The sequence below is a fragment of the Lynx canadensis genome, chromosome A1 (genome assembly GCF_007474595.2).
Source record: "Lynx canadensis isolate LIC74 chromosome A1, mLynCan4.pri.v2, whole genome shotgun sequence".
In the NCBI taxonomy this organism is placed as follows: Eukaryota; Metazoa; Chordata; class Mammalia; order Carnivora; family Felidae; genus Lynx; species Lynx canadensis.
The window spans coordinates 105,269,677-105,283,377 of record NC_044303.2 but is presented as its reverse complement, the minus strand read 5'-3'; the positions used below and the strand labels follow the sequence as shown (position 1 = coordinate 105,283,377).

The following is a 13,701-nucleotide window of genomic DNA, read 5'->3' as shown; positions in this document are numbered from 1 at the left end:
CATTAAATCTTTTATATGACTAAAGACTGCTCTGAAGGGGTATCAGAGTCACAGTGACAATTTCTCTTCACATCTTTTGCCGTGCCCTTAGTGACAGCACAGTAGCTGTTTTGCATTTCTTATGAGTTTCCATTTGCAAAACCTTATTCGTTCCCTTAGACCTATTTTGACTTTTTAGGTTAGGGCCCCTGGGGAGCAGCTTACTGGAGGTGGCTCTTGGGAGCAACACCTCTAAAGGAAAAGAGATGCAGAATGCAACAGCAGCCTCAGAAATTCTTTGGGGGCTGTGGATGGGGTCTGACCTTTCAGAATTGTCCTCTGTCTAAAGAAGGGGACCTGGTCCTGAGGCCCTGCCACAACCATTCATTGGATAATGGTTGATCCCATGAAGATGGATGGCCTTAGAGCCTTGGAGCTCCTTTAGCTGAGGGAGATTCCTTGAGAGAGACTCAAGCTTTGAGTCATCATCAAGCATGATGAACTCAAAATAAAGCCTAGATCTCAATGTAAAACCTAAAACTTTAAGACTGTAGGAAGAAAACAGGAGAAAATATTTGTGACCTCGGGCAAAGAATTTTTAGGTAGCGAACGCATGAGCCATGAGAATACCAAGTGATAAATTAGACTTCATAAAAATTAATAACTCCTGCCCTTCTAAAGACACGTAAGATTAAGAGTAACCACAGGCTAGAGAAAATAGTTTCAAAACATATATCTGAAAAATTTCTTATCTCTAGAATACATCAAGAGCTCTAATCCAATAATAAGAAACAAAACAACTTAAACACAAACTAAAGATTTTAGTAGATCCTTCACCAAACAAGACATAAAGATGGCAAATGAGTACATGAAAAGGTACTCGACACCGTTAGCTATTAAGGAAATGCAAATTAAAACCACACTGAGATACTACTACTACATTAGAAAGGCTAAGACTTAAAAGACTGACCCTACCAAGGTTGGAGAGAATGTGGGTCAACTAAAACTCTCACACACTGCTGGTGGAAATGTAAAATGATGCTATCACTTTGGAAAAACTGTTTGACAGTTTTTAAGAAAGTTAAATTATCATGTGATTCAATCACTTCACTCTTAGGTATTCACCCAAGAGAAAAGAAAGCATAGGTCCACACAAAGACTTGTTCGTGAATGTTTAAAGCAGCTTTATTTGTAAGAGTCAAACACTGTCAACAGGTAGAGGGATAGACAAACTGATGGGTTCAATACAGTGGGGTCCTATTCAATAAAAATGAATTATTGATACAGACTAAAACATGGATGAATCTCAAAATAATTTTGCTAAGTAAAAGAAGCCAGTAAAAGGGGGTACATACTGTATGATATGTTAATATATCACTCATGCTTTAAACCAACATTTCAAGTGATTTAAAGGAAATCTTCCTATTTATTCTTATCATGAGACCAATATAGAACTGCATTAATATATCACATACTCCATTTATATAAAGCTCAAGGAAATGCAAAATTATAGACAGTGGCATAAGGCATATCAGTGCTTCCTTGAGAATGGTATATAGGCAGGTGTGGAGAAGTGGGTGGGAGGGATTAGAGAGGAGCCTGAGAAATTCCTGGGGGTGATGGGTAGTTTCATTCTCTTGACTGGTTTGTATGTGTATGTCAAATTCAACTTGTACATTTCAAATTTGTCAAGTTCACTTCAGTAAAAGACTAGAGAGAGACAGAGAGAGAAAGAAAGAAAGAAAAAAGAAAGGAAGAAAAAGAAAGAAAGAAAGAAAGAAAGAAAGAAAGAAAGAAAGAAAGAAAAGGAAGCAAGCAAAGGAAGAGAGAAGGAAAAAAGAGAGGAAGAGGAAAGAAAGAAATCCAAAACAAAAATTTTGACACATCATTTCTCACCTATTAAAGTGGGAAAAATAAATACCTAAATACTCCATTTTCTAGAACATCCACAAATCTTTATATTTAAATATGCATAGAGATGCAGTTCTATATTGATCTTATTCTCAGAATAAATAGGAAGATTTCCTTTAAATAACTTGAAATGTTCATTGCAAACACACGTGATATATTAACAAGTAATTTGAAAGTTTTCTCTGCAATGGGAAGGATTTTCTGAAAGCCATTTTAGAATATAAAAATTTAGAAATATCATAATGAGACCAAATACATGCTTCCTGCGAACATAATACTATATCATACCAAGTACTAAAAGAAAAACAGAATTTATACAGTTTGGCACAATTTAAGGCATTGCTTGCCTTTCCCCATTTATCAGATGCAAAATATTTCAGCTCCTTTAAGTTAGTTTTGGAAAGCTGACGTTCTTTGTAGTGTGCTATGAATTTGACGTCACCAATTACAAATAAAAAAGTGCTTTCATAGTTTCGGCACCTAGAATAATGATTCTTTAATGAAGTCATCGCTAAATTACGACTTGAAAGCCAAATGGTTTCTGAGGTTTTCTAATAAGCTTAGTTTTGCACAATGAGTGAAATACTTCATACATATTCTAGCATTAATGAATTCATACCCACACCGTCACTTGTGGATGTGCCCCTCCACATAACCACTGACATCATATGTTTTACATAATTCATTTCTGTGTGTCACAGTGGGTCAGGAATAGTTCAGAGGGAGAAATTCGGAGCCAGGTATCTGGCGCAGGCCAAGCCTCCTTTCAATATAATTTCTGTTTCCTAAACAGTTTCAAATGAGGTTATTTATATGCACTAGCTGCTCTCTGCCAGAAGATCTTAAAATGCAGCAAGGCAACAGTTTAAATAACATTCTAATCCTCCAACAGGCCCAAAAGAATAAGGTGCAGATAAACAGGGACAGCCTCGCACCTGAGATGTGGATCTAAAGAAAGTAACACTGCATTATCCCGTAATGTTCCCGGTATCTGGTGAACACAGATTCATTGGTCGTTCAACATCTGAAAACTTTCTCAACCTCCCCAAATCCCAATTTCTTAATTTCTCCAGTGTTAATAATAAGAAGAAAGGTATCAATATGATAGTGATGATTCTGAAAACCATGGCCATCTGGTGCTGTAGGAATCGGAGGGATAGCATCTGTCCATCACCTAATACCATGCCTGGGGCTCAGTCCATTTGTTCAGTCCAATGGACTCAGACAGTAATGACTGAGTGCTATTTTGGCAGCAGAGACTCTATCCTGGGGACACAGAGATGAATAAACAAAGGCCAGTTGATACTCTAAGGATGCAGTTTACCAGAAGAGTTCAAAAATTAAAGGCGCAGAGAACAGTGTAGTAAAGGCGAATAGGGAACCACCATTTTCAGACAGGTAGCACAGGTTTCATTGCGTTTGGGTGGTCAAGATATCTTCACAGAATTAAACAGGTTTCATCCTTCAATTTCCTTCTCTTCTGTTACAGCAAACTGCAGCTATTTTAAAAGAGGCTTCTGGGGCGCCTGGGTGGCTCAGTCGGTTAAGCGTCCAACTTCAGCTCAGGCCATGATCTCACAGTTTGTGAGTTCAAGCCCCGCATCTGGCTCTGTGCTGACAGCTCAGAGCCTGGTTCAGCCTGCTTCTGATTCTGTGTCTCCCTCTCTCTCTGCCCCTCCCCCACTCGTGCTCTGTCTGTCTCTCTCTCTCAAAAATAAACATCAAAATAAATTTTAAAGAGGCATCTGAGATCTACTTGCAGTTTGGTTCCTCATGATACATAGCAGAATCAGTTCTGCTGAGTGACCGTCCAAGAGTTCCGAGATTCAAAAGGGATTGTCTGATGAGGAGACAGCACTAACTGCGGATATCTTATGGTCTTGAGGTCCCTAATTCTAACCTCCTTCAGCTGAATGTATTCTTTTAGAAATGTAAAAACACAGCAGAACACAGCAGAACCAACTACTTCCAACCCTGGGGATCCCAACTGTATTAAATGTAAATTGAAAGAAGTAGATTCTGAACTCCAGGAAGCTAATTGGGAGCCCTGACCAGAAATCCTAAATGTGGTAATTGGCACCTTGTCCTTTTCAGTGTCATATGCAGCCAACTAGAGGGTTACCTCTAGGGTGCTAATTGATTAGCCTTGTTAGAGGGAAAGGCAGTCAACAGAGATTGGTGAGCTGAAGTCTCTCCAAAACTGCAATTTAACTGCTAACCCAAGGGTTCCAAGCAGAGAAAAAAATGTTTTTATACGGTGCCAGTGAGGGATACTTTCTCTGTGGGCAACAGAATTATAAATAGTTCCAATATATACATTTAAAAACCTTCATTATTAGGCTTTTTTTTTTTTTGCTAGCTGAAAACACACAATATAAGATTAAATAACAACTACACTCAGAAAGAAGATTTTTAATAAAGTTCATATTCTACCACTCTAGATTGGTCTCCCTTGACTTCTATTTCTTTAACAAAACCCCTCCTGATGAAAATAATTATGGATTTGAGAGACAAGTTCAGTCTGTCGGGAGTCAGGTTAAATGAACGTGACTTAGAAAAGAGATGTTAGGGGCGCCTGGGTGGCGCAGTCGGTTAAGCGTCCGACTTCAGCCAGGTCACGATCTCGCGGTCCGTGAGTTCAAGCCCCGCGTCGGGCTCTGGGCTGATGGCTCGGAGCCTGGAGCCTGTTTCCGATTCTGTGTCTCCCTCTCTCTCTGCCCCTCCCCCGTTCATGCTCTGTCTCTCTCTGTCCCAAAAATAAATAAACGTCGAAAAAAAAAATTAAAAAAAAGAAAAGAGATGTTAAAAATAATATAAAAACGGAGGGACAAAACAGAAGAGACTCATAAATATGGAGAACAAACTGAGGGTTGCTGGAGGGGTTGTGGGAGGAGCGATGGGATGGGCTAAATGGGTAAGGGGCATTAAGGAATCTACTCCTGAAATCGTTGTTTCGCTATATGCTAACTAATTTGGACGTAAAGTTTAAAAAATAAAAAATAAAATAAAAAAAAAGAGATGTTAATGTTGTGGAACAAAAATAACTGCAGGAGTGAGATTCTGGATATACAGTTCACTAGATCATTTGTTCTTAGCTGGGGATGCTGAGATGGGATGGGAGTGGTAGAGTAGAACTGGTGAATCCAGAAAGAAATAGAGAAACCAAAGAGTGGGGTCCCTAGCCCATAGGGGAGCCCATTTGAATGCTGTCATTACCGAATAACTCTATCTCCATTTACTTGTGTGACTTCACCCACCATTTTCATATCCCAAACGTCTTATTTGAGGTAGACTATTAAAGTTCATCATCCTCATTTCATGGATGAAAAATAAGATCCTGAGACTTTAAATGACTTGGTCATTATGACTTGGTTCTTGTCTGGGTTTCAGGATTGTTCTAGAAACATCTATGGTAGAGTCTAGGGGATCCCCTTACTAAAACTGAATCATAGGGCGCCTGGGTGACTCGGTCGGTTAAGCGTCTGACTTCGGCTCAGGTCATGATCTCACGGTCTGTGAGTTCGAGCCCTGCGTCGGGCTCTGTGCTGACACCTCAGAGCCTGGAGCCTGTTTCGGATTCTGTGTCTCTCTCTCTCTCTCTCTGCCCCTCCCCTGTTCACGCTCTGTCTCTCTCTGTCTCAAAAATAAATAATGTTAAAAAAAATATTTTTTTAAAAAAAAACTGAATCAGGAGTACACAGATAGCTTATTTTTTCTTTAGGGGAAATCCTCAAATTAACATAAAAGTGGAGGAGTAGTGTAATGAACTCCCATGTCCCCATCACCCAACCTCAACATTTCTCAACAGCCTGTACTTTGGCTACCCGAGACTTGGGCAGGTACTAACTGAGGCTCAGATAAAAAGGACCTGACTCTCCAAGGGTGTAACAGAGCTCATAGAAGAGACAAGACCTCAAGGGTCAGAGCTAGGTCTGTCATTTGCTGATTTGTAAGGGTGTGAATTAGAAATATCTGGAAAAGACTGTGATTTAACCCTTAGCCTAAATAAACCAAATAATGTGATTTACCCAATCTATACCTTTTTTGAATACCAGAATTTCCTCCTGTATAAGCGAATACTTTGAGGTAACCACGATGTTCATGATATTGGGGGGGCCACACCATTGCTCACCTAACTTCCCTACTGCCCAGTAGTATCACTTAGCTGGCACTCTACCCACTTTGCCTCATTCTACAAGATCAAGAACACTCCATGTTTTGTTTTTAAGATCTTTACTAATGAAATGTGAAAACAAAACTTTGTCAGGAAAATCTCAACATTCATTAGGGAAGTTAAAGTTTTGTTAACTGTAATGCTTAAAACAAAGAAACAAGAAAGAATTTCTGCAAACTTCATTTCTTACCAGTGTCCTGTGTCTTTGTTGTGTGTTTGACTCTGAACTTGCAGATGTGGTGCTGAAATAAAATAAGAGTTTAGAATTCCAAAATTTTATTTCAGAAGTACACACAGTTGTACACACACATACACACCCTACATCAAATAGATCCCTACACTGTGACATTGAAGATAATTGTTCTAAAGTATTTCCTCCAAATGTCAATTTCTGAACATTTCTAAAGGAAATCAAAACTATGGAATGTAAACTTCACTCAAAGAAGATAAAATAGCCTTTAAAGGTTCTCTTGAGAGTAAGCAGTCTGAACAGTACAGTCTGTTCTGAAAACCTGCAAAATCTCTTCTTTCAACTAAAAAAAGAAAAAGAAAAAGTGGAAGAAAGCATACCGTCCTGTGGAAACAGCAGACTTGGGGAATTCTTTGTCTCCTACACTGTTCCTCAATCAATCTCTCTTTCTGGGATCATTTCCAGTAGTTTACAAACATGCTGTTATTTATTGCATCTCGAGGTCTCTTAACCCTTTTCTTTCTGCTTGATTACTCTGACCCCCTTTATAACGAAGCTATATCCTCATTGTCTCTAATTCCTTTCCTCCTTACAGCTCCATTCACATTCTCCTAAGTACCACGCATATAAATTGCATTTAGTTCATCAGCGATCTCCACATCGCTGTTACTGCTATGATCATTTGTCACATTTCACATTACATGACAGCTTTTGACATGATTCATCACTTCCTCCTTGACATGCTCTTTTCACTTGGCTTCCTAAGGTCCCAGGTTTTCTTCCTGGCCCACTTGCTGCTCCTTCTCAGTTTGCTTCAATGGTTCTTTGTCTCTCTCTGAGCTCTCACTTTTGGCATGTTCCCAGGCTTCCTCTCTCCTCTACCCATATCTGCTCCATTGTTGATGTCACCCATCCTCATGGCTTTAAGTTCATCAATATGCCGATCACTGCCAAGGACACATTTCCACACTTCTCCCTCGAATTCCAGATTCATTCGTGCAATTGCCTTCTTGACATCTCCACTGGATGCCTAATAGATATCTCAAGTTTCAACATTTTCAAACCTACCTCCTAATTCTTACCCCCAATCTTCTGCTCACACTCTTCCCCATCTTAGTTAATGATGACAATATCCTTCCACTTGCTCAGGCTGACACCTTGACTCTCTTTCTGTGTCAGATCCCATAAGCAATTTTAACAGGACACTCTTGGCTCTACAATCAAACTATATCCAGTATCCGACCAACTCTTACCATCTTCTCTCAACACCCTAGTTCAAGCCTCAAGCTACTATCAGCTCTTGCCTGGATTATTGCATGAACCTCCAAGATGGTACTGTCTACATTCTATTTTCAGTACACCTACAATAACGCATATCATTCCACTCCTCTGCTCAAAGTACAGGATCTCATTTCACTCAGAATAAAAGCCAAAACCTGTACAATGGCGTATGAGGCCCTACAGGTCTCACCAAACCACCCTTCCCATGTACTGTAGGACTCCTTCGTACTCCCTCCTTCCCTTTCCCATACAAGTCCACCTTTGCCTCTCTGAATTCATCTGATACTCTCCTCAGTCAGTCATGCTGGCTTCCTTGCTTTTCCTCAACCTTCTCATCTAGGCTCCCATTTCAAGTCCTTCTGCCAGGAACACGTACTCCATACTTGCCTGCTTGGCTCTTTTCCACTCCCTTCTTGTCTTTGTGCAAATATGCTTTCTCGCTGAGGCCTCCCATATGTGCCTCCTTTAAAATTGACCTCTCCACCTTCTCTCCATCCTCATCACCTTGTTTAATTTTTCTTTGCTGTACTTACCACCTTCTAGCATCCTGTGGAACTTGTTTGCTTATTATATTTATTGTGCCTCCTCCCACTTGAAAGTACAAAGTTTTTGAAGATAGAGAATTTTTTTTCTAGTTTGTTACCCTTTCTTTAGCATTTTCAAGAAGACTAGAATGGTCCATAAATACTTATTTATGAATGAATGAATCCATGGATGATTTAGTAAATATCTAGTCTTAATAAGTGTTGTTCTTCTGCTGTCAACCAATAAGCCTTACTCTAAAATCCTAGGGTACTTTTATTATTTTCTGTCCTACTATCTCCCTCGTGAATGTGTTATTTTTTTCCATGTTATTGTGCACGTCTGTCACTTTTCAAAACCATATAAAACCATTTAAAATGTTCGCAAAGTAATCAGTGACAATTGAGCAAAGTTAATTAGATTCCCACTCAGTGGAAGGACACACTGGGGTTTTGAGAGATGTAATTGCTCTTCTCACATCATATCAAATCAGCAAAAACCAGTATTTTGGTGCTTTGTACTTGACAGTATCTCTTTATCACGAAATGGAAAACAAAGTTTTGCCATCATATTGCCGGGCAAACCAACAAATGGTTTTGAAGGACCTTAATAAACTGCCCCCTCTTACCATCTAATTTTATCATCTATCAGTGGATCTTGCAAAAATGCGACTTTCATCAAACTGTACTCCTCAATACTTCCAGAATATATGTTTATCCTTTTTGTTGGTTGTTTCCTCAGACAAGAATGCTCTTACTCTCTTCTCTGTTTGTGAAAATCTTACCTGTTCTTCATTCCATGACTCAAATTCTGGCTCTTCCTGACGCTTCTTTGATCCTACCAATCAAAACTGTTTCTTGCCCCTGTGTCCACAAGCACTATTTGGATATCTGTCTCTTCAAACCCTGATGCCATTTAATCATGTAAATAATTATTTGTCTACCTATGTTTTTGTACATCTCAGTGACATCTCCTAGAGGACAAGGAATATCCTTGTTTGTTTTTCATTCACCCAATGATATACCAAGCAAGAAATTAATAGTTGGTCACTGAATGAAGCCAAAAAAATAAAAACAAAAACAAAAACAAACAAACAAAACATTGTGGGTACAGTACCCTTAAGTGCATCTTCAGATGTACAACAAATGTTCAACTGAAACCACCTTCTTTTAATAATGCCTGAAGCAAAACTACTGATTTAAAAGTGAAGGAGCTTTGGCTGCCTGACAATAATATTTAAAGGTCATGAGTCACGGCCTCAGAGTAACCATAGCTACTCAGCATACACAGCACAAGTCATGTTTATAACATAATTCGGGAGAAAAAAGCTTTAGAAAGCCTATTAGCCTTGAAAGAAAACAAATTAGAATTAACAAATGCATTTATGAAGCTTGTTTTTATTGCACTGGTTTTGTTTTACTTCAGGGTTCATGGAAAAACTGAGAAAATTCTTTAAATTTCTATCAGCAGGGAGTATTAATATGACATTTTGGCTTTACAGTAATTTTTTTCTTAGTAATTGATAAGAAGTTAAGTATTTCCTTCCTTTAAGTGAAATATCTATCTGTTGTCCAAACTTTGTACACTGTTTGTTTGTTTGTGTTGGAGTAGTAATCAGTTACCACTTAGTCCGTGTGATGAACAGATGTTGATAAAACTGGTTTGGAAACAGCTATTGAGCAGCCGAATCTTATGGGGAAGAATTTCCTGGGAAAATGCCTTTTTTTAGTCCCTGGGTTAATTGCATCCAAGGCCTAACCTTCTTTTCTCAGACAAGCAGAGGAGCAAATTCCCATTTGATGTCTATAAACTATAGACAGGATTTCCCCCAAGGGCCTGAGAAGAAGAGGGGAGAGAGAAGTAGGGCAGACGACCAGGCACATGTGACCATTTTGCTCCTGCTTAGAAGTGAAGAAGCTGGACTGAACCCATCTAAGGGTTAACCAAGGTAGCATGTCCTCAGCTGTGTCCTACATCAAAGCCCTGCTCTCTACTTGCACAGAACACTCAGTTCCATATACCAGGAGAACAAAAACACCAATGATAATTTGCAGTGAGAGCAAAGTCCTGCTTTTCACTTGGTTTCCCTGCTGGTTGTACACTTGGCTGTTCATTTCAAAGTTGTTAATCACAAGGCATTTTCTCTTCAGTTGGTAACATTATGTTCACCTCTCCTATTGTCAGCACATTGACATATTATCTCTTTAGGTGCTGTGTTCAGGGAAATTAAAAGAACATAGGTGTTTGATAAATTTCATTTTCTCTAGCAGACAAAAGACTCCCTCCTCCCAAAGATTGTTCATCTTTTGAAGGTCACAGAACTTCTGCACCTAGAAAAAACATTTCACATAAAGTTTGGGGGGATTTGTGAATATCCCACAGCATCTGTGGTCCATAGACCCAAGGTTAAAAACAAATAAAAACAAGACCCACACCTTTCATGCAATAAAAATACGTTTTAAAGCCTAAGCAGTACTACAGTTACATGTGTACATATCAAAGGACACCATCCTCCACAGTCCACCTCTTTCTACAGAGGAGGCGTGGTCATCTCCTATGCTAGGCTTAAAAGAAAATGCTAATTGACAAGGTATTTCTATATTTGAAGGGAAAATGAGTAATGTCCCAACATGCAGATTTTCCAGTGATTAACTGTAGATCAGTTATAAAGGTAAATTTTATTTCCATATGTGTAGCCAGAGTTGGTTTGGGTTTTTATTTGAGAAGCATTGGAATGACCTAGCTTCTTTTGTGGATATCTCCTGGCAAGGGAGCAGTGAAGGTGACATTTCATTACAGTGGTTCTCAGCCTTCCCCTTCAATGCCAATAAAATGGTTGGGGTGAGTATGTGATTCTGAGAAGAGCAAGTAAGGGACATTTTATTCATTCAACAAATATTTATTGAACACCTATTGTGTGTCAGACCCTGCCCTATGAAAGCACCATTCAAAGAAAGGGGTCATTTCCCTGGAACAGGTGAAAAGACTGTTTGATATTTTTCCTCAGGCTTTAAAGAAAGGTTTCCTTTGAAGCACTGAGTAAAGTCCACTCTATCTAGAAATTTCCAAGAATTCTTTGGGACAGAAGGAGCTGAGAACTCACCTGCTTCTCCCTGGGGTTTCATACCCTGGGGCCACAGATTTCTTGCTATAACATTCTCCCATCTCGTCAGGGCCACTGGGATACCCTGTCCATGGGACAGACATCAACTATCTCCATGCCTTAGTTTCAGAATCCCTGTTACTGCTCTACTGTTTCCTGTTGCTAGGCAACCACAATGGCTGCGGGAAGAACAGTTAACTTCCCAAAGGAAAAAAAAAAAAAAAAAACTCAATTACAAAGCCACAGTAACCCCTCACAACATTTCACAAATCAGATCCAGGCATGAGTATTCATGAGGAATCACCACATATTCATCATTTCTGGAAAACGCATTCAAAGTGGGCCAGAAGCAGTGGTTTTGTGCTCAAGCCATGGCCTGTTTGCATCTAGAATCAGTGCTGACGGTCACACTGCTTGTCTAAGAGGGGTGCATACACAGAAACGGGTGGGTTTACAGGCTAGCAGTAGTTTTGGCACAGACTACCCCCAGCTTGTGATGATATTCTTTACCTGGGACCCATAGACCCCAGACAGAAGATCCCACCTGGCCACATCCTAACTAAGGCTTCTTTCCTGATGCAGGATTGCAGAGGTGGTAAATTGTGCCTGCTTAGTTGGCATTCTGCTCACTGTCATAGCTCTTCTGCACCACTGCTCCTTCTTTCCTTTGCTTGTCTAAAGGCAAGAGCCATTTTCTCCCAGACAGTTGTTACATCTCTCCCTGGATGTATTTGTGGACCCTGGTTAGCCCGTATTCTTACTTACTCCTCTTACTGCTCTAGCAGGAAGTACATATAGGACTTCGGCAGTCTAATGATCAGAATCACTCCGGGGTTTGGATCCCTTATGTCCTAGGCTTACCCAAACCTCATCACACAGCCCATCTCAAAATAACAGACTGCAGGTTTTCCAATCACAGAATTTGTTTCTAGAGATAGAGCAAATTAGATCAAATAACTGCAATAGTAGTGAAGATAGTTGGACTTAACTAGCTAAAAAGTGTAACTATGAGCAAAATTATAAACTATGGAGCTATGGGTGCTCTGGGTGGAAAAATCACCACTAACTAGGTAGGTGTGGAAATACAAAGATTGGGTATTGGCTTTGTATGCAGTGTATAGCCTCTGTGGAATATAGAAAATCTTACCTTTCTCTTTACACCTTGGGGTTTTTATTTACAGAGGACTTACGTGAGTTGTTTCTGTCATCCCTTCCAACTCTAGTATCCTGTTATGTTCCCTTAGCCTATCTTATTAAAAAAAAACCACAAGGTGGATTATATTTAAGTGCACCTTAGAGGAATGTGCAGATGTTCAACATGTAGTTGGTTCATACCAATTTATGAAAAGAAGGTCATCTCAGTGATGGCTGGTGAAAGGCAGTGTAAGCACTAATTATTTATAATGGTTATTAATCTTATCTTACATCTCACTGATCAAAAAGAGAGGTGGGGAGATATGGCTGGTACAAAAACAGTCTTTCGAAAAGTCCTTGAAAAACAAAGTAACTTTTCCACTGTTAATCCTCCGTAAATGAATATTATCAGAGAAGGATTTCGGAAGGAGGTGGTGAAGAACTTAGCAGGTTTATTGAAGACATATCGGTCTGCAGAATTCTTGTGAACAAGCTAAATATCAACAACAACAAAATGATCCTGGTTTTTATGATTAAGTTAAGGAAAAGTCCCTATGCATGAAAGTCCTTGAAATGGTCTCATTTTTAAAAGCTGGACTGAATTTTAAGAAAAACCATGATTTGCCCTGTAGTTTCAAGGAAAAAAAGGAGTGTTTAAAAAAACTTCTAGAAATGTATATAAATCATTCGTGCTCCCACCAGCAACAATATTTTAAACTAAAAAAAACTAGAAGCTCCTCAGGGCTCTTATAGACTACTACAGACCTTTTTCAAAGTCACTTTGTGATCCATCAAAAATGCATCTTTCCCTAGAATCAGAAATCATATATACGCATACAACAAGAAGGCATCTTAATGCTTATACATACTTTATGTGCTCTTGTGCTACCGCTTTTCGGGAAGCCTTCTACAGCTTTAATGAGTAAGTGCCAGTAAGACCAGAAAGGAGGGCAGAAGAGGAAACATAGCAATGAGGAAAGAGCTCGAACAGATAGTGATACAGAAGTGGTGCAGCCGTAGAGCGGAAAGAAAGCCACCATGGAGGTCTTTACAGTCCCTGCTGGGGATATAGCCCTTTGGCCTTCATCAGTCCCCTCACTTTTAACTGTTTATTCACTTGTTTGCCACATATTTTTTTTGAAAACCCATTGTCTGCTAGGAATGGTGCTAGGCATGAATGAAACTGATACTGTCCATGTTCTCATGGAGCTGATCATTCTATCAAGGTTATGGTTCTAGTAGGCATGAATGTCCTATTGGGAAAAGAGTAAAGGAAGCAGATCTTAGATTTCCAAAGGGTTCTTCTGACTGAACAGATCCCAGGCATCCAAATGAATAAACAAAGGAAAGCAAACAAAAATACCTCATAGTTATTCCTCTTCCAGTGATACAATCCTGTGGAGATAA

At 39.4% G+C, this 13,701-nt stretch overlaps 1 protein-coding gene across 1 annotated transcript in view; it reads right to left on the bottom strand.

Annotated features, from left to right (window-relative positions):
- CCDC192 (coiled-coil domain containing 192) overlaps positions 1-11,264 on the bottom strand; it is a 211,647-nt gene extending 200,383 nt beyond the window's left edge. Inside the window, exons 1-2 of the mRNA XM_030317333.1 lie at positions 11,161-11,264; positions 6,255-6,306 (exon numbers count right to left, since the gene is read on the bottom strand). Of these exons, the coding sequence (XP_030173193.1) occupies positions 6,255-6,306; positions 11,161-11,264 (156 nt within the window). The remainder of the gene's footprint in view (positions 1-6,254; positions 6,307-11,160) is intronic.
- Positions 11,265-13,701: the final 2,437 nt, after the last annotated feature.